At 40.6% G+C, this 26,005-nt stretch overlaps 1 protein-coding gene across 2 annotated transcripts in view; it reads left to right on the forward strand.

Annotated features, from left to right (window-relative positions):
* strn (striatin, calmodulin binding protein) overlaps positions 1-18,050 on the forward strand; it is a 92,607-nt gene extending 74,557 nt beyond the window's left edge. For both annotated transcript variants that reach the window (XM_080191898.1, XM_080191899.1), the window contains 8 exons: positions 196-371; positions 2,369-2,416; positions 2,522-2,643; positions 4,507-4,674; positions 5,425-5,562; positions 9,929-10,033; positions 13,735-13,821; positions 15,433-18,050. In XM_080191898.1, the coding sequence (XP_080048024.1) occupies positions 196-371; positions 2,369-2,416; positions 2,522-2,643; positions 4,507-4,674; positions 5,425-5,562; positions 9,929-10,033; positions 13,735-13,821; positions 15,433-15,602 (1,014 nt within the window). In that variant the 3' untranslated portion in view covers positions 15,603-18,050. The remainder of the gene's footprint in view (positions 1-195; positions 372-2,368; positions 2,417-2,521; positions 2,644-4,506; positions 4,675-5,424; positions 5,563-9,928; positions 10,034-13,734; positions 13,822-15,432) is intronic.
* The last annotated feature ends 7,955 nt before the right edge of the window (positions 18,051-26,005 follow it).

Below are 26,005 nucleotides of genomic sequence, written 5' to 3' on the forward strand. Positions count from 1 at the left end.
GAGGCAGGAACGAGGGATTAAAACTAATTGGATAGCTCTTTCAAAAAGCTAGCATGCTAGACTGAATACTCCTGTGTTATTTTATTGCATTTGTAAAAAATTGAGGATTAAAATGAAAATCCTAATTACGCCAATGTTTGGGAGCTTGTATGTATTTTTCTAACTACTTTCTGAAATGTTTTTGGGGTTTTACAGATTACTAATAATAAAGATGCATTAAGAAAGACTTGGAATCCTAAATTCACATTACGGAGCCATTTTGATGGAATAAGAGGCCTTGCTTTTCATCCAGTTGAACCTGTTTTGGTAACTGCCTCAGAAGATCACACTGTGAAGTTATGGAATTTACAAAAGACTGCTCCAGCAAAAAAGTATGATGAAGAACACAATATGTTCTTAATATTTTTTGACGTATAAAGTGTTTAAGTCGCTGGGTGAATTTGAGTTGTTCTGTTTTAGTATTTGGACTATTAGTAATCCATTTCTTCCATCATTCAAAGATCATAAAAACAAATATCATATTAGAATTATTGCCAATAATAAATTTAAGTCAGAGTACAGAAGGACAACCAATTCTCATAGATTGGACTCTGGAAAATATTGGAATCCTCTAGAGTTTTGACATCATTGTAAGATGGCTCGTCTGTTGACATAGTGGCTATGCTGACATATTTTAGCAAGAATGTGCCCTTGTGTAATACTTTTACTATGAGGTGCTTCATAGTAAAAATATTATACAAGGGCAGGATGGGATGGTTAGAAAATTAATACATCCAGTAGGCATTATGGGAGATAACAATTGTAGTGAAAGAGGTCTTCAGGATTGAGGTGCAGACTGAGGAGTTGAGAGAGTACAATTCCAGGGTGCATGGTTTTGATGGTGAATTGGTGTGTCACCAGTAATAGACTGAAGAATTGGAATCACGGTGAGAGAGCTGGGGCATGGTGTTTGAAAAGAATAGTGTGAAAATATGTCATTTAAGAATTGTGTGAGAAATCTGTTAAGAGTTGAGGAGCTAGTGGAGACCATTGAAGACAAGATTGATGGGCAGCTTGGACAGGAAAGGATGGGACAGCTCCTTCCTTAACACTATAATTCCATTTCAAATACTGCATGAAATTCTTTGTACTTGTTGCTCTACTCAAAGCAAAGCTTTTTGGAATCTTTCCTTGGATGAATCCTTAATCACAACCAGCCAGGTATTTGCTCAAAACATTAACTAGCCATTTCTCTCTTCAGATGTTAACAAGTCTGATTGAGATTTAGAGAACTATTTGTGATTTTATTTCAAATTTGAAATGAGCTGTTTCTATCTCAAGGATGCCAAGGTGATGTCTTCCCTCACTGTTGCAATTCAATGTTTTAATTTCATTTAAAACTGCTTTTGTATGCCACATAAATTGTGTCATCTACCTTTACGTGGATGATTTTCAGAATAGAATGGCGTTTACCTGAAACATGTTGTTTTCAGAATTAGATCTTCAGTCCAGATTTAAGAAATCCTGACACTTGAGGGAAAAAATGACATTGGACTTGTATAACTGGCCATTGAGCTATTCTATGTTGAATCCCTCCACAACTGATCTTAGTGCAAGGCAGTGGAACTTTAATTGAGAAACTACAAGAAGGAGCTTGGGAATTGTTCAAAAAACAATCAGGATGGAAAAGAATAAAAGCTGAAGTCAAGCAGCAAGTGAAGAAGGACAGAGTTTGAGATGAGTTGATTTGTAATTGGTTGTATTTTTCAAGATGTGGAGGACTGAGTGCTGGATGTGTTGAAAATTCTGCAGGGTGAAGCTGAGAAGGTTAGTGGGATGAATGCTGGAAGAGCTGTGGCTCATGGTATGGACAGGTTGGAATGGTGGTAATGTGTTTTGCTTTGCACAATTTTTACGCAGCTGTTTGTCTCTTCTTGAATTGTTTGCGAAGTATTACTCCGGTAAAACTGGAAATAAACTCAGCTTGAGGTCAACATTTTTAAAAGCCAAGTAACCGTACAAGGGGTTAAAGATTGAGATCCTTGAAAATACAAGGAAATGGTGATTTCAACACTCGGGTGGGGGCGGGGGGGGGGGGGGAGAGAGAGAAGAAGGCAGTGTATGGAAGAACATTTTGGAGCTTGAAAGCAACAAGAGGAAATTATGGTTTCCATTATGTGAATAGTTACTAGCCTGATTCATTAGGCGGGAAAAGGGGAACATGTCACGAAGTCAAACTATAACTTGCAGTTAAGACTTGTACATTTTTTTCCAATGAAGGTGCACTTCAAACTGAGTGTGCTTCATCCAGGCATCTGTTTGGAGTTAAGACTTCTAAAACACAAGTTGCAGGATGTATCAACAAAGTTAAGTTGTTTTTATTCCACAGGAGTACCTCATTGGACGTAGAACCGATATATACGTTCAGGGCTCACAGGTAGGCCTGAGTGATCTGTTCCATACAGTATTCAGTACTCTGCTCAAATTATATAATGAATGAGAGATTTACGTTTGTGGTTTTTGTTTCCCTTGTGTTGGTTAGAGGCCCAGTGCTGTGTGTTGTGATGAGCACCAGTGGAGAACAATGTTTCAGTGGCGGTTCTGATGGGTTAATCCAGTGCTGGAATGCTCCCAATCCTAACATTGATCCCTATGATTCATATGGTACGTATGGCTACATTGTCTGCTGTTATATTAGTACATTATAATTCCTGCAGCTTGCGTACAGAATTACTTGCATTCTGGTTATAGAAATGGCAGGAATAAGTCATTGAGCTCCTTGGATTCTGCCATTTAGCGAGATCATGGATAATCTGCATCCTAACTCCATCTGCCTGTCTTGGTTCCATATCCCTTGATACCTTTGGTTAGCAAAAGTCATGGAGTCTTTGATTTAAAACTGAGTGAGCTTCCGCTGCTTTTTGTGGGAAAGTGTTCCAAACTACTTCCTCTGTACGAAGAAATATTTTCTAACTTGCCTCCTGAATAACCTCGCTCTGATTATAAGGTTGTTGCTTTGATCTAGACACTCCCCACTGTGTCAATTCCTTTCAAAATTCAAAAATGTCAATCAAATTAGCCCTTAATCTAGGGAATGCAAGTTTTATGCAGTTCTCTCCCTTGAAACATTGGTAATACACTGTTCCCTTCTTTTAAGGAGGGTACATCCTTTCTAAGTTACAGTATTCCAGGTCTAACCAGGGCTTTGTATAACTATAGCAAAATTTCCATCACTTTATATTCTAGCCCTATGGATATAAAGCTAACTTTCCATTGCCTGCAGTGAAATCCATCTACCACAGTTTTGCACACTTAATGTAACTTAGTAATGTGTCTGCAATTTTAATATCCTATTTACATTACTTACCTGCCAGTGGTCATTGTGTGATTGATAAACTTGGACCTATGACACTCTCTTGTGTCCTCTATATTGTTATAAACATAATGAATAGATAAAGGCCCCTAGTATAGATTCTTGTGAGACATCACTGCTTCCATTTCAAGTACATACCTATGTGGTTGCTTAGTAGTACAAAACTTGAATATTGCTGGAAAGAGCGTCATGTTGCTGAAGCTTTTTATCTTGCGCTCATTAGATCAAATATAGGAATGTAAAATTTCAAGCAATCTCATTTTATACTATGGGATTCTCTCCAGTGATGTCTTCCCTTATCAATGTCCCCTCCCATTAATGCCAATAAAACACCACTAAATGGCCATTAGTTTCATTTGTCAGACCTTGCTGTGTGCAAATATCTGCCATGTTTACTGCACAGCAACAGTAGCCACGCTTGAAAAATAATTTATTGGACGTGAATTTTCTCAAGAGATCCTGAATGGTGTGAAAAGACATGAAAGAAATGTAAAGACTTTTTTCTTTGATTAAGTTTATTTATTATTGTCACAAGTAGGCTTACATTAACACTGCAATGAAGTTACTGTGAAAATCCCCTAGTCGCCACACTCAGGTGCCTGTTCGGGTGCACTGAGGCGAAATTTAACATGGCCAATGCACCTAACCAGCACGTCTTTCAGACTGTGGGAGGAAGCTGGAGCACCCGGAGGAAACCCACGCAGACATGGGGAGAATGTGCAAACTCCGCACAGACAGCGACCCAAGCTGGGAATTGAACCCAGATCCCTGGTGCAGTGAGGCAGCAGTGCTAACCACTGTGCCACCGAGCTGCCAGAATAACTGGATTTTATCATTCTTTCATAGCCAGCTGTTGCTTTCCGCCTTTGCAACACGATGACATAATTTTGGGTTTAAGCTATGTAGTTTTGTCACAAAAAGCCTCTCAAAAAGTGATCTTTTTTCTTCTTTTAATCGTCCTTCATGTAACGACTTAGCCTGCTGTATCCAGACTTTTGTTTGTGTATACTTATTAAGTTATCAGATGTCAGGAAATTTCTTGAACAATGTGGCAAGAATGGCAGTTTTCAGAGGAGGGTACAAGGGGAAAAGCATTGAGACAAAGCTTGATGTGAGTTTGTGCTGGTTCATTCTAAGAAGCTATTTGTTTACAGATCCTTCAGTGCTCCGAGGTGCTTTGGAAGGCCACAGTGATGCAGTTTGGGGTTTGGTGTACAGTGCAACACATCAACGTTTACTGTCCTGTTCAGCTGATGGTACTCTACGTTTGTGGAATGCCACTGAAATTGCACCTTCGCTTTGCATATTTAACGAGAACCGAGGTAGGGGCTGAATTTGTCTCCAGACTCCATCATTAACTAGCACTCAGTTGATTGATCTCTTATGGTGCTGAGTTGAGAGCAAGGCCCTTTGGGTTAGGGATGGGGATGTTGACTAGGATACTCAGATGTAATTTGGCTTGTATTTTGAAATCATGCATCCTTATGTTTCCATGATTATTTCCTGTTCCCATATTTCTAGAAAGAACCCAAAATGGTACAGAATGTAATTGCACCAGGGCAAATTTTAGTTGATTAATGATGTGGCCATAAAAGTTGCAAAATGGGCAATGTTGACCAGAAGTGCATTCAAGCATTAGTTTTATGCATTAAATATCAGAAGTTACTAAAATCAGTTATATTCCGGTTAATTCATAGGACACAATGATCAAGTAGTAATTTTGTTCTATTCTCAAGTGTTTCTATCTGAAGATATTAAAATCAAGAACATTCTGCAGCTTTAAATTCAATCTGAGCTAAAAGGAAAATTAGCATTATTCATGATTAATGTGGATGGTTTTGTGTTGCATATACTAGAAAATTTGAATCCGAACTTGAGATGTCTTTCCCTTCCCCATCCCAGAATTGTATTGGAAATGTGACCTCCATTACCCATGAATTTTCATCCAGTGTCTCTCATTAGAATTATTTGTATTAAAGACTTTACCGGATATAACTGCAGGTTGATATGTACAGCATGAAAGCTGCTAATAATTTTTGTGTAACGTGAATGATTTTGTTTTCTTCCTGCAGAATTTGGAATCCCTACCTCTGTTGACATAGTCTGCAGTGATCCTTCTCATTTAGTATCATCTTTTGTGAACGGGCAGACAAGCATATTTGACATGGAGACATGTCAGCGATTCCTCACCTTTGAATCCAATATTGATGGTATGGTTCCTGGAATAAGAGACTCTTGGTTATCAGATTAAAAAAAGACCAGCACTACTATAGGCTGGATTGTAAAAGGGGGGATTATAGACAGTAATTACTGACAGCTATTTTTGGGGATGCGTCTGATTTGAGTTTTTAACTAATTCGAATGATCAGTTAAATTACGCTAGCAATGTGACTTTTTCCCATCTGATGCCTTCCCAGGATGAAACTAAACTATATAGTTAACAAATAATTGGCAATCTTTGAGTGAAAATGTAATCTGAGAAAAGGACTAGCTAATTACATGACTGGTCATCTCTTTCTTTCACAGCAAACAGTTAATGTTTTTCCTACACTTAAATGGATTAAAGCTTTCAGTAAGAGATTAAAATTTTGGTTTCTGGGGAGCACAGGTTAGACACCTGGCCTTTAGTCTCTGGATACCAACCTACCTCGGACCAGAAATGTACTTGGTCAGGTCTCAATCCAGCTGTTTGTGGACATAGCCCACAGCATACTAGAGATGCACTGTGGTTGTATCACAGAAATAGGCCATTCAGACTAACCAGTCCATGTTGATATAAACAAAATATTATAGTTTCTGGAGATTGGAAATGAAAACTAAGTGCTGGAAAAACTCAGTAGGTCTGGTAGCATCTGTGAAGTACTCTTCTTCAGAGCTGAACTACCATCCAAGAACCATGATAGGGTTCCCCTTTCCATTCCTGACCTGGCAGCATGCCATTTCAATTCACCACCTTGCTGTGACTCTGTTGTATTCTCAGCCTGTTTCAGTGAAGCTTAACACAAGCTTGAGAAACTGCACCTCATCTTCCAGTTGGCCACTTTACAACCTTCTGGGCACAACATCTATTTCAACAACTTCAGACCATGAAGTCTGTCCTCCATTTTGTGTTTTTCCCGCTGTGCCCGTCTGTATCTGTTCTTACGTTTTGCATTTCAGACAATGCTGATCTTTATTCTGCTATATGCCCCTACTGTGGACCAATGCTTTTCTACTTTACTGCTACCGTTCCCACAGCCTTTGCCTTTTGTTCCATGACATCTTTGTAGCTTAACCTGCTCTGCCCTCTAACTTATCTCTGACCCCTTTTGTTCCAACTGACCATCCTCCCTCTTTTAACAGCATATAATCCATCATATTTCTCTCTCTGTCTTCAGTTCTGACTTGAGTCATGTTGGACTTGAAACATTATTACTGTTGCTCGCTCCAGAGATGCTGCCAGACCTGCTGAGTTTTCCCAGCACTTTGTTTTATTTCAGTCAATGTTGATGTTTCTCCTCCATAAGAGCAAATAACCCTAAGCAATTTGTACAGCCTTTTCTTTCATCCATCTATCCAACACAGTATTGCATGTTGACATATTTCTGTCCCAATTCAAAGTGAATTTTATAGCCTCCATTCTTTCTGGTTATAGTTCTACTTGTTCTGGATTGTAAATCTTATATGTTTAATCTTGTATCAATGACCCTCATTCTAGACCTTGTAATGACAGGAAACCAGTCTGCAAGGCCACTGCAGTACATTCATATTGCATTTCCATTCTACATCTTGCCAATTACTCAGTTAACAACTAGAGTTTAGTTTCTCATACTAAGCTGGGATATGGTGGGGAGGAAATAAGTTTAATTTAAATGGAAATTAAGATTAGCTAAAAACTCAAGTTTCCATCTATCCTTTCTCAGCCATTGATAATTTCCAGCATATCTATCCTATCCTCTTGTAATCGTCAACCTGTACAAAAATGCCTACGTGCTGTTGCAGTAGGAACCACTCTGACACAATGTTGGAGAAGTTACCTGCAAGTGCTTGGTGCTGACACCAGATCCTAAAATTGGAAACATTCCATGCTCCAGTGCTAACCCCAAATCTAGCTAAGAAATTTGAAAGACAAAAGGATATAATTAGTGTGTGTAGATCAAGTTAGACAGATTTTGGCTGTCTGCTGGGAAATGAGTGTGGAGGGTTGGAGGATGGCTAGCTTGGACTGGATGTTTTACCCTGGGTTTAAAAGCCCACTGGCACTCATTTTTAGCTCATACAGCGTGAAAAGCTAGAAAAACTTCTCCAATGTTAGTCACAGTCCTTTAGAAGGAAAAAAAGACATAAGAATATAAGAAATAGGAGCAGGAGTAGGCCATCTAGCCCCTCGAGCCTGCCCCACCATTCAATAAGATTATGGCTGATCTGTCGTGTCTCAGTTCCACATTCCCGCCCTTTCCCCATAACCCTTAATCCCCTTGCCTGTCAAAAACCTATCAACCCGCATCTTAAAAATACTTAGCGGGGCAGAGAATTCCAGAGATTCACCACCCTTTGAGTGAAGAAGTTCCTCCTCAACTCCGTTCTAAACCACCACCCCACCCCCCTTATCTTGAGGCTGTGCCCTCTAGTCCTATTATCCTTTCTGAGCAGAAGAGCCTCTCCACCGCTATCCTATCCATCCCATTCATCATCTTATGTGTCTCAATGAGATCTCCCCTCATTCTTCTAAACTCTAACGAGTACAAGCCTAGTTTATTCAGCCTCTCCTCGTAGCTCAACCCCTTCAACTCCAGTATCAGCCAGTAAACCACCTCTGCACTCCCTCCAAGGCCAAAATATCCTTGCGTAAGTGCGGCGACCAAAACTGCACACAGTACTCCAGCTGTGGCCTCACCAGTGCCCTATACAGCTGCAGCAAGACCTCCCTACTTTTATATTCAATCCCCTTTGCTATGAAGGCCAGCATCCCATTTGCCTTCCTGACCACCTGCTGCACGTGCAGGCTGGGTTTTTGCAACCCGTGCACAAGGACCCCGAGGTCCCTCTGCACTGTCGCCTGCTGCAGTTTTTCGCCATGTAAGTAATAGTCCTTCCTACCATTATTCCGACCAAAGTGGACAACCTCACATTTGCCAACATTAAATTCCATTTGCCAGTTCCTGGCCCATTCGCCCAGCCTATCTAGATCCTTCTGCAGACTCTCCACACCCTCTGCGCAATTTGCCGTTCCACCAATCTTGGTGTCATCAGCAAATTTCGACACCATACACTCGGTTCCCTCCTCCAGATCATCTATATAAATGGTAAATAGCTGAGGCCCCAGCACCGACCCCTGGGGCACTCCACTAGTCACCAACTGCCAATCCGAATAGCACCCATTGACCCCCGCTCTGTGCCTCCTATTTGACAGCCAATCCTCTATCCACGCTAACACCCTACCCCCAACTCCATGCCCCCTGACCTTCTGTAATAACCTCTTGTGAGGCACCTTGTCAAACGCCTTCTGAAAATCAAGAAAGACCACATCCACCGGCTCTCCTCTATCCACCGCCCTAGACACATCCTCATAGAACTCCAATAAATTCGTCAGACACGACTTCCCCTTAACGAAACTGTGCTGCGTCTGCTCTATCAAACAGTTCTCCTCAAGATGCCTCGCTATTTTCTCCTTGATGACGGATTCTAACATTTTACCTACAACAGACGTTAAACTAACCGGCCTATAATTCCCTGCCTTTTGCCTGGCACCCTTCTTAAACAACGGCGTAACATTAGCCGCTTTCCAATCTTCCGGCACTTCCCCAGAATCCAGTGATGTTTGGAAAATAATCACCAAGGCATCCACAATCACCTCCGCCATTTTCAGAACCCTTGGATGCATTCCATCCGGTCCTGGGGACTTGTCCACAATCAGTCCCTCCAGTCTGTCGAGCGCTGCCTCTCTAGTAACAATAATGTCATTCAGACCCTCCACTCCTACCATCTTTCCATCGCTAACACCCGGCAAATTATTCACGTCCTCCTCCGTGAAGACCGAAACGAAAGACCTTGCATCCAACCTCCCCTTTGAATTAGGTCCTTTTGCTCTTGCAACTTCTATCCCTGGCAAAACAGTTCATTTCATTGTGAGCTCCCATAGTACTAGGCCTATCATATGTGATGTCCTCAGTTACCTAACGGTTTGAGTCGATTGGTTGGACAGCTGGTTAGTGATGCAGAGTGACGCCAACAGCATGAATTCAATTCCCTTATCGACTGAGGTTATTCATGAAGGCCCCGCCTTCTCACCCTGGCCCCTCACCTGAGGTGTGGTGATCCTCAGGTTAAACCATCACCAGTCACTTCTTCCCCCTCAAAGGGGAGAGTAGCCTATGGTCATCTGGAACAATGGCGACTTTACCGTTTGCCTTTATTATATATGATGCTAAGGATTATTCCAATCACGTTCTATCTAAGTGAAAAGTTCATATGTCTGAAATAATATGAATATTTAACATTTTATGGCTTTAAAGTTTACTTTAGTAAACTGTGACTAGAAGAACAATCTAGGTGCTGGTGTAAATTATTATATTTCTCCCTTATTTGCCCAAACAGCTTCATCTATATGTCAAATTAATAAGGTCATTAGTCATCCTACGCTTCCTGTTACTATCACAGCCCATGAGGACCGACACATAAAATTCTTTGACAATAATACAGGTAGGAAAATATTTATTTCTTCTGCTTGCTGAGACTTGTCTTTGAATTGTCCAGACTTTCTCCCCCATATAAAGCATACTGTTAACAGCTGAATTTTCAATCACTGCCACCATCTTCATCGCCTCCCTTTTTGTTTTTTCAAAACTTGCATTGTGTACATCCCCTTCAGTGCTGTACATTTATATGGTATGTCATTAATCTGGTTAGTGTTAATAATGCTTAATAATCTGCCGCAAGATTCAATGTATTGAGAAATAAAGCTTTGACTAATGACCTTTATGAAGAAAGCTCTCCTGATAATCCAGCCAGGTTAATGCTGAAGATCCAGAAGATGTATGAATAATCTCAATGCAATCCCCTACTTGTAGTGATTTGTTCTTCTCGTGTGGTCTGGCTCCCATCTAAGAGAATAAGTGGAGTTCTTTTTATGGCACTTGAAATCAGAAGCATGAAACTAGGAAGGGGGTCCAAGGCCAGAAAATGACTGCACTTGGCAATTGTCTCTGCCTTCATGCCCAGCAGCATTTGCTACTTGACCCAGTATTAATGTGATGGACAACATTTTTTTTTAAAAGTCAGCCCTTGTCCTTGCCTGGACAAAAGAAATGTGTATGAAGGCATTGAAAATGTCTGGACCACCAGAGAATTCTCTCAGCAGTTTTTGATCCTAATCTAGAAGTTTCCATTTCTTGGCTGAGAGGTCAGTAGATGTTAGTTTTCTGCATCTTGCTTCCACGTAGCTGGGAGACTGCAGATTGACCCTGTTGTGAGGAGATTAAATTTCATTTCCAATTAAATGTTGATGTTGGCACTATTGATGCTTGCTTCAGTTGGTGCTTCGTAACCATTTTAACAGACCTAGTATGTAAACTTGAACTGGGAGCAAGCACAGCAAACATCTGAGGCTGAAGCTTAAGGCCGTGAACTTATATTTCAACATTCTTCTGTTTGTCCTGCAGTTCACCCCACTACATCAATCGTGTTTCAACTGTAGCATAACATTGCTTGATATTCTGTGCTAAGGTCAATTAAGAAACATACTTTGAATTTATTCAAAGCATACTAAATTATGCCAAGAATGTTGGAGTGCTTCAAAGATGAGTTTAAAGAACATAATGGGGAGGCTAAATAAGCTAAGAGCACAAAACCTGAATTGGAGATCAAGAGAAACCAAAAGGTTAAGTGGGGTTGTTTTTGAAACCTTTCTAAATGAATGTTTGGCAACATTTTTTCATTGTGCAATTTGTGTACAATATTATTGTGAGCGTAAAAAGACTCGTCTATTCTCCAATGCTGGCACTAAATCAGCTTCCTTACAATGTTAGGTAATGCGCCTCCCCTCTTCTTTAGAAAATATTAAGACTCAAACATAAAGACCAGGAGTTAGCATCTGATATTGAGTATTAATTTGTTTTTAGACTTTACTCTGCCATTTGTGTTTTTCTCTTGGATTATTCTTGTAAGTGAAACTTTGCCCCGTATGAAAACAAAATGAAATCAACTCAACAAATTTCACTTACCAAGGATTTAAATGTCCCCTTCCTCCTGTACAGAAGTATTGAAAACATTGACTACATTTTCAACTTATTAATATTAAACCTGAACTAGCATCCATAACATTTATACGGAAAGATTCACTTAACCACCTCTAGTTATTTGTCTCGATCTTGAACCGAGATAACCTTGTGAAGGTCATCCTATTTATTCTTCAGAATCAGAAATATCTGACCACCAAGTCATCTGTGAAATGTACTTGAGCCCTACTCCTTCCAAACCTGTTCCCAGCCAAACAGTTGTCCACAAGTTCAATAAACTGTTAACACTGCAAATAATTGATCAATGCAGTTAGTTATCACAGTGTGGTCTTTGGTGAGATCAGCAAATGACTTTACATTTGAGAACATGACTATATCAAGGCCAATTACTGTCCTTGAGGCCAATATGCATTTTCCTCATTCATCTTTTCGGGACCAGAGTTTCTGCATCACCTAAGGATACTAAAGCTGCAGTATTACAAAGTTGTGAATGCTATCACATCAGGGACAGAAGTTTAAAATGATCAGTAACAGCTGTCCTAAACATATAAAAATATATTATCATTTATATTCTGATGGCACTTCTATTTGCCACAGAGGAGTTGAGAGGAAAATAAAAGTTAGTTGTGAAAACTGGAGGATCCAAATCAATCATTGGTAAACTAATCTCTGCTCGTTGGTAAACTAAATGAACAGTGATTGGGTTCCTGTTTCAAGTTTCTGAATGTGCAGAGCTGGTGACAGATTGTACTAACAGTCAGGAAAATGTTCCAATGAGCAGTACTACTCTGTTAAAGTCAAAGCAACAATCGTAGTTATTGAGGCAGGTAATATGTACTGAAGAAAAGGAATTTAATTAAATTAATGGGAGAGAGTTTACATTTCCACAATATCTAATGATTTAACGTAATTGACAAAAGAAGCAAAAGCGATACAAGAAAAAATATTTTGACACAGCTTGGTTAGGGTTGGAATGCACTGCGTGTGATGGAGGCAGGTTCAATGGAAACATTTAAAAGGAAATTGGACTGTTAGCCGAAAAGGAAGAAAATGCAGGATTAGGGGAGGAATTGCTCATTCGGGTGGCTGGTGCAGACGTGATGGGATGAATGGCCGCCTCTTTCACCGTAACAATTCTGTGATCTGATGCATGACAGCACCACCTCGAAGTCACACCGCTTTCCTATTAAGAAATATATCGCTTTCATCATCCTGGCTCAAAATTTCTAGAATACCGTACCTAATAGCATTATGGGTGTATCTACACTCCAAAGACTGCAGTGCCTCGAGAAGGTGACTCATCATCACCACTGAATTGGGGAAGGACAAAAATGCTGACCTTCCCACTGACATCCACATCCCATAAATAAGTGAAAAAAAGAATTACACCTGAGTATTTCATAATGAATGCATTGCTTTTCATCCTTCCACCTGTAAGGTGAGTGGAAGGTAAGTCGTTTTGCATTTAGCAAGGTCTCACAAATAGCAACTAAATGAGCTAGCTGCAATAGTTTTGGCTGCCAGCGCACAGGAAAAGATCCTCCTTCCCTGAATAGTGCCACAGATGTTTTACGTAAGTCGAAGCGGAATGAATCTTGCTTTGACGTACCATCCAAAAATTAATAGTGCAGAGTTGTTAACTATTTATTTCCCGCTCAGAAAGGACAGTAGGACTAGGGGGCACAGCCTCAAGATAAAGGGGGGGCGGTTTAGAACGGAGTTGAGGAGGAACTTCTTCACTCAAAGGGTGGTGAATCTCTGGAATTCTCTGCCCGTTGAAGTGGTGGAGGCTGCCTCGCTAAATATTTTTAAGACGCGGGTTGATGGGTTTTTGATAAGAGAGGGGATTAAGGGTTATGGGGAGAGGGCGGGAATGTGGAACTGAGCCACGACAGATCAGCCATGATCTTATTGAATAGCGGGGCAGGCTCGAAGGGCTAGATGGCCTACTCCTGCTCCTATTTCTTATGTTCTAATGTTATGTTCAAATATATGAATCGAAAAGGATGTAAGGAAATTGACTCATTGTAGATAGTTACAGCTGAATAGAAAATATATATGCATTATTGTATAGACATACACACAGGTTCAATGGGTCAAAAGCCACCTTCATTGTAGTGTAGCTCTACCATTCCATTCTAATATGTTTACTGTTTTTATTTCCAGGAAAAGTTCTTCATTCAATGGTAGCCCATTTGGATGCTGTCACAAGTTTAGCTGTAGATCCAAATGGCTTGTATCTGATGTCTGGCAGTAAGTACCCACTTAAAATGCTTCAATTCACAATACTTTACATACCTTAATTATCTAAGTGTTCTCAGTTGATATCCCATGTAAACATTGAAGCTCCTGGAATGTCTGCCTAATCCTCCAGTTTATATGGCATGCTTGCTCCAGCTCCTGTCCATGCCAAAGTAGATTTGCACTGAGCCAGTAGCTCCTGAAACGGGTGTGAGGCAAGGATATTTATTGGGACTTCTCTTGTTCCTTTGTGTCGGGTGGCCTTGGATTTTCTGTCCCATATATTCCTGGAAGAATTATGATGCTGCTCTTCTGGAAAGGTGATACACGTTTGTGACAGGTCTGCCGTATGGCTTGGATATGATATCGAGGACGTGGAGATATCTAGCACATAGGAGGCTGTTTATTGTTTCATCCTTCCACTACAACAAGAGCTATGAGGAAACTCTGCTGCTTGGGATGAGAGCTTCTGTAAAGTGAATACCTGAAAGGCTGATTTGGGTGCTAAAGTAAGAGTTGAAGCTCTGCACCTTTGGCAAGTGGAAGTGCCATTTAATAAATGATCACATATCTCTAGGTGGGTGTGAAGGTTGGCAGGCTAATGACAACTCAGATCTGGTTAAGCAACTTTTCATCTAATAGTGACCACCTCTTTGAAGGAGAGATATAAGTTGAATTCTTTCCAGTTGAGTTTGCTTGAAGGTGCTGTATCTATTACTGTGAAACTGATCCTCTCTGACAAACCGGATAATCCTGTACTTCTGATTGGCAATGGCCTGCAGTGCTGCAACACTTTTAACAATGACCCAGTCAGCCTGATTCACTAATGGGAGGCAGAGCAATAGAGGCTGGCAGTCTTCCTTCTAGGACACTGCACTGCTGCCTCACAGTGCCAGGGACCCAGGTTCAATTCCCAGTTTGGGTCACTGTCTGTGCAGAGTCTGCATGTTCTCCCTGTGTCTGTGTGGGTTTCCTCCGGGTGGTCAGGTTTCCTTCCATGGTCCAAAGATCTGCAGGTTAGGTTGGTTGGCCATGCTAAGTTGACCCTAGTGTTGGGATAAACAGGGTAAATATGTGGAGTTGGGGGAATAGGGATTGTTATCAGTGCAGGCCCGGTGGGCCAAATGGCCGCCTCCTGCACCACAATGATTGTATGATTCAAAAGATGTGCTAGTTAGGTGGATTGGCCGTGCTAAATTCTCCTTCAGTGTACCCAAACAGGCACCGGAGTGTGGTGACTAGGGGATTTTCACCGTAACTTCATTGCAGTGTTAATGTAAGCCTACTTGTGACACAAATAAACTTTAAATTTTTTAAACCTTTTATTTATTCAGGGGATGTGGGCATTGCTGGCTGGGCCAGTATTTGTTGCCCATCCCTAATTGCCTTTGAGTGATTTGTTTGGCCATTTCAGAGGGCAGTTGAGAGTCAGTCACATTGCTGTGGCTGTGGAGTCACATGTAGGCCAGACCAGGTAAGGCCAGCAGATATCCTTCCTTAAAGAACATGAGACTGTTCAGCAAAGTGACGGATTTCTCTACGTGGCTGACTAAGCAAAACAATCTGATTTTTGATATGTTTCTCAATTACCAACTGTTGGCATTTTTTTTTCCTCTTCCAAAGGTCATGACTCTTCAATCCGCTTGTGGAGCCTTGAGACCAAGACTTGTATTCAGGAATTCACTGCACATCGTAAAAAGTTTGATGAGTCCATCCATGATGTGGCATTCCATCCTTCCAAATGTTACATTGCCAGTGCTGGGGCAGACGCACTGGCTAAAGTATTTGTATGACAGTTTTCTGTAGACGACTTCAAACCCTCTCTTATCAATTAGTGTCTATGACACTGCCAGACATAGGGACATCCTTTACTGCCTAGCAATCCTGACACTTGGGTTGCAGAGTCTACAGTTCTGAAACACTTGTATTTTCTGCAAGTTTTTTTTCACCTGGTTTGTTCAGGCTGCTCTGAGTCCAACTGTGCTAATGTCTGAGGGATTTGCTGTTCAGTTCTTCCTTAAGTTAATTCCTGTAATCCTGGGGCTGCCGTGTTTATCCAGGCAGGCCTGGATAAAGTTGGGATGGGGTAGATTTCCTGTTTTTAGAGAAATGAAAATGCATCTGGCAACACCTGAATGAAGGGCAACGTCTGTTCTCTTTGCCGGGCAGCTGAGTTGTTTGAGGTAGCGAGGAATGCCAATAGAGTGGAGTGCCAAGCTGCAGCAAGTGTAGCAACTCCAGGTTAAAGGGAGATATAGAAAGTCCAACATTAGAGTATTTTTGAAGACAAGATGCCAAAATTTGCTAAACAAAAGGAGACCTCTTAAACAATTGTACAGTAAAAGCAGAATGTTTACATATGGGATACAATATCTGTAGTTATTGTTCTAGCTGCCTGACTGTTAGATTTGTGCCAGCAGTGTGATCCGTGAACAGGCTTCTCCTTAAAAGACACTTTTTAAGGTAAATTTGGATCGTAAATAAATTTAATTGCGTAGAACTACAGTTCGTTCAGAATTGTGTATAAATATATGTTCAAGGTATTGTTTAGCACTTACAGAAACACTGACATTTTAAAATACAGTTATATACAGGTATACTTTCTTTTAAAACACAGTTATAGATTTTTGTCTTAAAAAAGGGACTTTAATTCTTTAACAGGTATTTGAATGTCTAGTGCTCTCACAGAACATGCATTTTAATTTCAGATGGCCTGAAGACTACATATTGTAAACACGGCAATGGAATGTTTAATGGTATTATAATGATGGGGCGTTTTTCTTTTGGGTTGTTTTGTAATAAAACTTGGCATTAACACTTCCTTGGACTGGTATGTGCACGGTGGGTGAGGGTATGGTAAATGGAGAGCTGTGCTATTTTACTGAGATTTTACTGATCTGGTTTTCAAGTGACATGCTTTCAGTAGCATCGATCAGCTGCAATTGAATACTGCTGAGCACAAAAGCAAGATCATTTTATGGCAAAGATTTCTTTTTATTGGAAGACCGAATTGACAAATAATCCAAACTAACCCGATTCTTACTTAAAAAAATTAACCATTGGACGTATTTGACATTGGCCAACAGTTGCAGCTGTTTGTTTTTTTCCAAATCTGGAGTCCTGCTTTAAAGTTAGCTTGCTATAATCTCCCATTTCCTGGTCCAGTTGCAAAGTATTTAAGAAGGGAAATAGATTTTGAAATTAATACGTGTGTATGAAGTATCTCAAAATGAGCCGCCTTTAACACCAACAGTGGCTTGTATTTGAAAGGAGAGAGACTAATATAGTGCGATGAGTGTATTGGGCACATTTGCTATGTCTACCTACATTTTTTTAAAACTGTGATCATGTTTAGGTGGAACGGTATAGCAGAGCATTCTAAACATCATGATTATTTGAGTCCTACTAAAAGCTAATTTTCTTGTTTAAAAAAAAGCTGATTGTTATTCTATGATGTACCCATCTCTTTTCTGAAATGGAGAGTGATAGATTTATTGGTAATAAAAATCCCATCTTTCAGAAAATGATGCATTTGCAGTGTGTAAATTTAGCCAAGGCACCCAACCCATAGATAGTTACCAACAGCGATGCAATGCATCCTATCACTATTAAACGTGGAATTGCAGCAAGACAATTAATTGTCTTCAAAACAATGATGCAACTGTTTAATGGAGTTTTGAGCGTCTTAACTTTTATTGTTAAATGAGCTGTCGTCTCAAGTAAATTTTATTGTACTTTTGGTTGTGTGTGATATGAATAAGATCAAGTGTTCATTCGCTCAAGTTGAAGAAAAGACTTTTCAGCTGGAACCCATGGACTCCTCATTTCTTCAGTGTGACTGATCCCCCTTGGTAACTTGGTTCCCTTTCCTTCTATTGGCAATGTGGTCATGAGCTGAACAATGAAACTGGATTTTCCTTTTTGTTTCTGGCTGGTCTTTTGAAGGTGTTTCTCCACCCCTTCCTCATGTAGCCTCGCACATCCACCCCTCATTAATGAAGTTCACCGGTCAGCTTTTTAACATTCGTTTTAGGTGGTGACAGAGTTGCACGATTCCCATTCCCACCTATGTTTAAGTGTCCCACTCAGGCTATCTGGGTCCAGTTCTCCAACTGAAGGAAAAGTATTACCTGACTTTCAGAGAGAAGATTCCACTCAGCAGGAATTTTTTTTCATGAGTAAGGTTTGTCAGCCTCTACAATATATTGTCATCCTGTCCATAATAAAGCTATTTTATCATTTGGGCTTGTTAGCATTGGTTTGTTTGCAACATCACAAAATTAATCTGTTCCAACTGAAGCGTTGTGCGTGTGTATGTTTTACTTGGTACATAAATAATTACCTTTTCCATTTTTTGAATGTGTTCCTCATATGGAACTGGGCACTACAGAGGGTTCGTCCTAAAAATGATAAGATGGAAGTCTTGATTTGATATATTATCACATGTATTGGTATACAGTGAAAAGTATTGTTTTTTGCATATATATAGACAAAGCATAGAGAAGGAAATGAGAGAGTGCAGAATGTAGTGTTACTGTCATAGCTAGGGTGTAGAGAAAGATCAACTTAATATAAGGTAGGTCCATTCAAAAGTCTGATAGCAGCAGGGGAGAAGCTGTTCTTGATTCGGATTTCTGTTCTTGTTCATGAGTACGTGATCTCAGACTTTTGTATCTTTTTCCCGACAGAAGAAGGTGGAAGAGAGAACATCCAGGGTGCATGGGGTCCTTGATTATGCTGGCTGCTTTTGAGGCAGGGGGATGTGTAGACAGAATCAATGAATGGGAGGCTGGTTTGCTTGGTGGATTTTTGTAATTTCTTAGTCAGCTAGCTTAGTCAGATTTTCAGCCTCCAACATGACATGCCCGAGAGAGACTTGGTCCTGTTCCTAGTGCACTTATCTGTTATAGCAAGCTAACTGTGATTGTGTGCCACTAGCAGAGTTAATATTTCACACCAGCATAGTCACCAAGCATGTCGCACTTAACACTTGGGCGTGTGGAGGCTGCGGAATTTGGCTGAGCTGGGCGACTTCTTTTGGGATGAATGTCACATTTATAATTTAAATTAGATAGTTTGGGAAACTGGTGGAAAAAGACTAACTGAGCCAGCTGTCAATTGGGATGGGCAAATAAAATGTTGGCCTAGCCAATGACACCCATGGAAACAGACTACTTTGTGGGTTGGGGAAGGTAAAGAAAAGCTGTGTCATTTGGTCACTGACTGAGAGGGGTAAATTGCAAATGGTGACATCCACAAATAGATGAGAGTTACACTCACTGTTCACAAAATGTGCTGTGACCAACAAATTGAGAGTGGGGAGGTAAAGCGCACAGCCAAAGGGAATATGTGATTCAGAAACCAGTCTGCTGTACGTGGAAGAATCAAATAGAGGGGTTGCAGAATAGACAAATCAACATGTGGAAATTCCTAATTCCCTTCTTCACAAGCATTCACCCTGAGCACCATTGAATGGCAACATAGTCTTGATATACATGAGTAAGTTGAGAAGGCTGATTGAAGGATGATGATTTGGGACATTGGAATTTTAAAAATGAATGGATAATCTTTGCCAAGGTGTACTAGCCAGCTCCCTGGCACACATTTTCCTAGGGAAGGAATTGGTGTGTACTAGTATCTTGTATAACTAAAGAACCTTCAAGTATCAATAAAATGTTGCATTTTTACAGTACTTTTCATAACCTCAATACATACCAAAATGTAAACACCCAAGTTGAGATAATGACCAGATAATCTGCTTCAACAGAATTGTCCAGGACACCGGGGAGAACCACCTACTGTGCTTCTAAATAGTTCGATGTGATCTCTTATTTCCAGCGCCTCTGCTTAACATCTTATCCAACAGATGGCACTTCTGAGAGTGAAAGCTGTCTTTCGGTGCAACGCTCAGGATTTTAGCCTGGATAATGCGCTCACGCCTCTGAAATTGAAGCTTCTGTCCTAGGTAAGAGAGCTACCACCTGAGCAGTGTGGGGTGAGGGGGGGGGGAGAGAATGTGATTCAAGTGCTGGTAGCAGTACCAGGAAAAGAGAAAGGGAAGAATCTGAATTAAACCAACAGGGATTATTGTTCTGGTGAATTTTATAACTAGATCTGTAATTAGGAGCTTTAATCTAAGGGGTGGGGTCAGATGAAAGGAAATTTAGAGAGAAAATTTAGAGAAAAATCCTGGCCATGGAGCAGTACTTGGGTAAAGATGAGTGAATTGTGACAGGAAGGGCAAAATGTTTAACAGTATAATGGATCAACAAAGCCAAAGGAGTAATAGCAAAAAAAAAATCAAAGTCTGAATGTACCAAATATTCAAGAAGGATAGGGCTAGTGACAAAAATAAAGACAAATAAGTTTGATCTAATCCACTATGGAAGCCTGCTGGCGAGGTCAGAAACGAAATATTTTGGAATGCATGTCACTGAAAAAACATGGAATGGGATAAAGAGAGGGTCAGAGTTATGGCTGATAGCATAAGGGCAATAGTGAAAAGAATTTGGCTCAAATGATCAGGAAGTAGAATCATTGGAATAACAAAGGGCAGCTAATGCTGGTGCGATTCATTTACAGGCTTCTTAATGGAAGCTATACCTACGGACAGAGTATTAAGAAGTAATAGGAACTTTTTTAACGTTGTTGGGTGTGGGCATCACTGGTAAGGTCAACTTCTATCCATCTCTTTTCAACTGCATAGCTTGCTAGGTCATTTCAGAGGGAGCAGTTAAGAGACAGGGTGGTTAACACTGCTGCCTCTCAGTGCCAGGGACCCAGGTTCAATTCCAGACTCGGGTCACTAAGGTGTTTGCACATTCTCCCCGTGTCTGCATGGGTTTGCTCTGGGTGCTCTGGTTTCTCCCCACAGTACAAAGATGTGTGGGTTAGGTTGATTGGTCATGCTAAATTGCTCCTTAGTGTCAGGGGATTTGCAGGGTAAAAACATGGGGTTGCAGGAATAGGGCCTGGATAGGATTGTTTTTGGTGCAGGCTCTATGGGCTGAATGACCTCCTGCACTGTACAGATTCTATGAAGTGTCAACTGGGTCCTTTGGGTCTGGGCCACATGTAGACCAGACCAGGTAAGGATGGCAGGTAACCTTACCTAATGGGTATTAGTGCATCACAACAAATGGCAATGATTTCATGGTTACCATTACTGAGAATAGTTTTTAATTCCAGATTCTATTAATTGAAATTAAATTCCACAAGCTACCATGCTGGGATTTAAACCCATGTTTCCAAAGCTGGTTTACTAGTCCAGTGCCAGTATCACCATGCTTGTCCTGCCTGTAACAAAGGATATGGCAGTAAGCAGGAAGAACTTTAATCTTCATTATAGATGGGACAAATCAAATTGCTAAAAGCATTCTGGATGACAAATTCATGGATGGTTTCCTAGAATAATGCAGTGTGGAACCAAGTAGGGTATCGCTATTTTAAATTTTGTGTAATGAGACCAGGCTAATCTCATTATAAAGGATCTGCTAGGACAGAGGAGTTCCACATTCTTTAAGAATGACATACTTGAGCCTGAAACTGAAGTTTTTGACTTAAAGCCAATCACATTGGTTTGAGGAGTAAGTTTGGGTAAAGCTGATTTGGAAATAAAATTACGTAGAGGTAGGTGAGCAATGGCAAACATTAAAAATAATCTTAAATTCTCAACAAAACTACATTCTATTGGGAAATTTGACCCAACCTTGATTGGCTAAAGAAAAAGATAGTATTAGTTTAAAAGAACTGGCCTATATGGGGAAAAGAACAGTAGTGAGCCAGATGATTGGACAAGTTTTAGGATGATTAAACATTAAAGAGGTAAAATATGAAAAGGAATGAGCCAGAAATGTAAAAGCAGATTGCAAGACCTTCTCATCCCTGGAACCATTCCTGTACACCTCTTCCGCACAAACTCCAATGCATTGACATCCTTTCTTCTATAGTGTGACGCCCAGAATTGTACAAATACTCCAGCTGAGGTCATAAGAACATAAGAAATAGGAGCAGGAGTAGGCCTTCAAGCCTGCCCTGCCATTCAGTTCCACTTTCCCGCTTTCTCCCCATAACCCTTAATTCCCCTTCTATCAGAAACCTATCTACCCGTGACTTAAATATATTCAGCAAGGTAGCCTCCACCACTTCAACAGGCAGAGAATTCCAGAGATTCACCACCCTTTGAGTGAAGTGCTGCGACCAAAACTGCACACACTACTCCAGCTGCGGCCTCACCAGTGCCCTGTACAGTTGCAGCAAGACCTCCTGCTTTTATATTCCATTCCCTTCACTATAAAGGCCAGCATTCCATTCGCCGCCTTGATCACCTGCTGCACCTGCAGACTGGGTTTTTGCGACTCATGCACAAGGACCCCCAGGTCCCTCTGCACTGTAGCATGCTGCAGCTTTTCACCTTTTAAATGATAATCCCTCCTACTATTATTTCTACCAAAGTGGATAACCTCACACTTGCTAACATTGTACTCCATCTGCCTAACTGTTGCACAAGTTCAGTGTTACCTCCTTGCTCTCTTATACTCCATGCTCCTATTAATAAAGCCCAGGGTACTATGTGCTTTATTAACTACTCTCCACCTGTCCTGCCCCCTCCAATGATCTATGCACATATACACCCAGATCTTCTGTGCTTGCACCTCAAGAATTTTGCTCCTAATTTTATATTGATAATTTTGTATTGCTATAGCTTCCTATCATCTCGCACTTATCTGCATTGAATTTCATCTACCATCTATCAGCCCAGCCCACTCCACTCCACTAACTTGTCTTGTGGCCTTTTGAAGTTCTTCATCACTCTCTTCACAATTTACAATACTTCCAAGTTTTGTATCATCCACAAACTTTGAAATTGTCCCCTGCACACTAATATCTAGACCATTATTATCAGGAAAAGCGAGGGTTTCAATAGCAACTCCTGTGAAACACCACTACAAACCTTGTATCCATGTTGCTACTGTCTTTTATTCCATGAGTTAAATAATTTTTCTAACTAATCTGTTGTGTGGCATTGTTTCGAATGCCTTTGAAAGTCCGAGTACACCACATCAATATCATTAACCTTATTAACCATCTCTGTTACCTCCTCAAAAAACTCGAGTTAGTTAAACACAATTTCTCCTTTAGAAATCCATGCTGGCTCTTCCAAATCAACCCACAGTTTCCCATGCAACTACTATTTCTTTGCTAAATAATTGTTTCTACAAACATGTCCACTACTGACATTAAACTGGTCTGTAATTACTGGGGCTATTCTTACAATTGTTTTTGCAACATTTACAGTTCTCCAATCCTCCGGCACCTTCCCTGAGTCTAGAGAAGACTGGAAGATTTATGGCCAGCACTCCGTCAATTTCCATTCTCACTTCAATATGCTTTGGTACGTCTCATCCGGTGCCTTGTCAACTTTAAGTGCTAAGATAAAAGCAAAATACTGTGGGTGTTGGAATCGGAAACAAAAACAGAAAATGCTGGAAAATCTCAGCAGGCCTGACGGTATCTGTGAAGAGCAAATAGAGCCAATGTTTTGAGTCCGCTCTGACAAAGGGTCATCCAAATTTGAAATGTTGGCTCTATTCTCTCCCCACAGATGCTGTCAGACCTGCTGAGATTTTCTAGCATTTTCTGTTTTGTAAATTAAGTGCCAACAGTCAGGCACCCGTCAATTGTGAACTCTTCTAGAGACAGATCACTCTTTCCTAAATGTTACCCCATTGACCAGTGATCTACTTTGCCCTCGTCATTCCTAAGTGCCAGGCCCAACAGTGCAACCTTTCTTGTTCTACTAGACACATACTGCTATAAACATTTTCCTGGATACAATCTAGGAATTTTTGCACCTCCCTCCACCTTTTATACTACTACTGTCCCAAGAGTGCAACTGAAGTCTCCTTTTATAGCTACTCATTATAATGTTTGCATTTCTAATTTCCCTGCAGATTTGTTTTTATACATCCTTCTCACTAGTTGGTGGTCGACACTGAGCACATAATTGTGCCCTTTTTGTTCCCTAGCTTCAGACAAATAGATTTTTGCCCTCTGGGGCATCCTCTTTCTCCACTGTAACATGCCCCTGAACCAATACCACCACCCCCCCTCCTTTCCTTCCTTTTCTGAACACCTTATACCCAAGAATATTTAACAGTAATTCCTGCCTCCTTGAGCCAGGCCTCTGTTATCACCACCACATCATATTTCCACAATGCAATCTGCGCCTCCAATCTTATTTACAATACTAATTCCCATATATGCATATCAAAAAATGTTGGACTCCATTAATAAAGAGCTACCAACAGCGTACTTAAATCATAATAGGCAGTCAGTGTGCTTTTATGAAAGGTAAATTATGTTTGTATTAAAAGATTTTTTTTGTGGATGAAAGGGTGAATAAGGGGAATTTTGTTTTTATTCATTCACGGGACATGGGTGTTGCTGGCCAGCCAGCATTTATTGCCCATCCCTAGTTGCCCTTGAGAAGGTGGTGGTGAGCGGCCTTCTTGAATTGCTGCAGTCCAAGTGCTGTGAATTGACCCACAATGCAGTTAGGGAGGGAATTCCAGGGTTTTGACCCAGGGAGTTTAGGAAAAATATGTATCTGATGAATGGTGAGAACATGGAACTCTCTATCACAAGGAGAGGTTAAAATGAGTGATTAAAAGTGAATAAACGTACAAGCAAGGAGAAATTAGAGGGTTAGATTTAGTTGAGGAAAGATGGCTCAAATGATCCATAATGATCAGAAGACACTGGTTGGGGATGAACAACTTTCTTCTGTGTCATTTACCCAATATATGAGGAGACAGGACGAAGTTTTGTGATTAGAAGTTAAGTGATTATTAAATCATAGAATCCTGACAGTGCAGGAGGCGGCAATTTGGCTCATCAAGTCTGCACTGACTCTCTAGCAGAGTATCTCACGCAGGCCGTATCCACCACCCTAGCCCAGAAACTCCACACATTTACTATGGTTAACCCCACCTAACCTATCCATCTTTGGGAGGACAACGGAAAATACAAAAACCTCAAACTGGAAAAAAAAACAACCTCAAACCGGGGGAAAGAAATCAAAAACCTCAAACTCGAAAGAAGCAAAAACCACAAACCTGAATGAAAAAGAAAAGCGAAAGCCTCAAACCTGAAAGAAAAAGAGAAACTTGAACATAATAGAGAGGATAAAGTAAGAGAAAATAAAAGGTTTGAAATTGAGCCCCGGGGGAGTGGTCAGGGAAGAGAGAGAGAACTTCAAACAGAGGAAGCAATCACAAAGTGACTTATGGTCATGGAGTGAAAGAGAGCTAATAGTTGTACTGAGTGGTCCTTAAAGACCATAACATTCCTAAAACACGGGAAGCTGCAGCTCTGATAGATGGGTACAATGTATCACTTAGGCAGCTGCAGACATCCATTTGTAAATTCAAGAAATAGAAAGTTTGGGAAAATTCTGGCTTTTGGGAGAAGTTTTGGGTAAATAGGGTTAAAAGCAATGTGGAGAAACAATATAATTTTATTGCTGTACGATGGGCAGCAGATAATTGGGAGTTGCAAGTTAAATCAGTGGCAGTAGTAATGATTCCCAAGACGCCTTCAAAAAGGAATGTACAAGTGAAGGAAAGGGGTGTTAAAACAGTAGCAATAGCACAAGTTGCCTATTACAGTGGTGGCTACAGCTCAAGATCAAGAAGATTCCTCCATGGATACCATATAAAGTGAGTCAGGTTACTGAAGATTCTGATGAAGGGTCATCGGACTCAACATTGGTTCTGTTCTCTCTCCACAGATGCTGTCAGACCTGCTGACTTCTCCAGCATTTTCTGTTTTTGTACTGAAGATTCTAAAGGTTTTGTCTCTAAGTATTCTCTTCCAACAAACAAACTAATTTTTGGGAGATACTGGCGCAGTTCAGAAATTGGTGGTTGACATGATTTGTGGTTGAATGAACTGTCAAGCAATGACTGGGTTTTGGGGTGGGAAGGGGGTGCTGGTATTCATGGGAGATGAGTCCTGTTTCCTTGTATAAGGTTAATTTATAAAGTGACTTATGATTGATGTATGAGAGATTAAACAGTTTGAGCTTGTACTGGCTGGAGTTTAGAAGGATGAGAGGGGATCTGATCAAGGTATATAAAATATTAAGACATCAAGTAAATGTAGACCGAATGTTTCCTCTTGTGGGGAAATCTAG

The sequence above is a fragment of the Carcharhinus amblyrhynchos genome, chromosome 7, assembly GCF_965287045.1.
Source record: "Carcharhinus amblyrhynchos chromosome 7, sCarAmb.v2.hapA, whole genome shotgun sequence".
Lineage (NCBI taxonomy): Eukaryota > Metazoa > Chordata > Chondrichthyes > Carcharhiniformes > Carcharhinidae > Carcharhinus > Carcharhinus amblyrhynchos.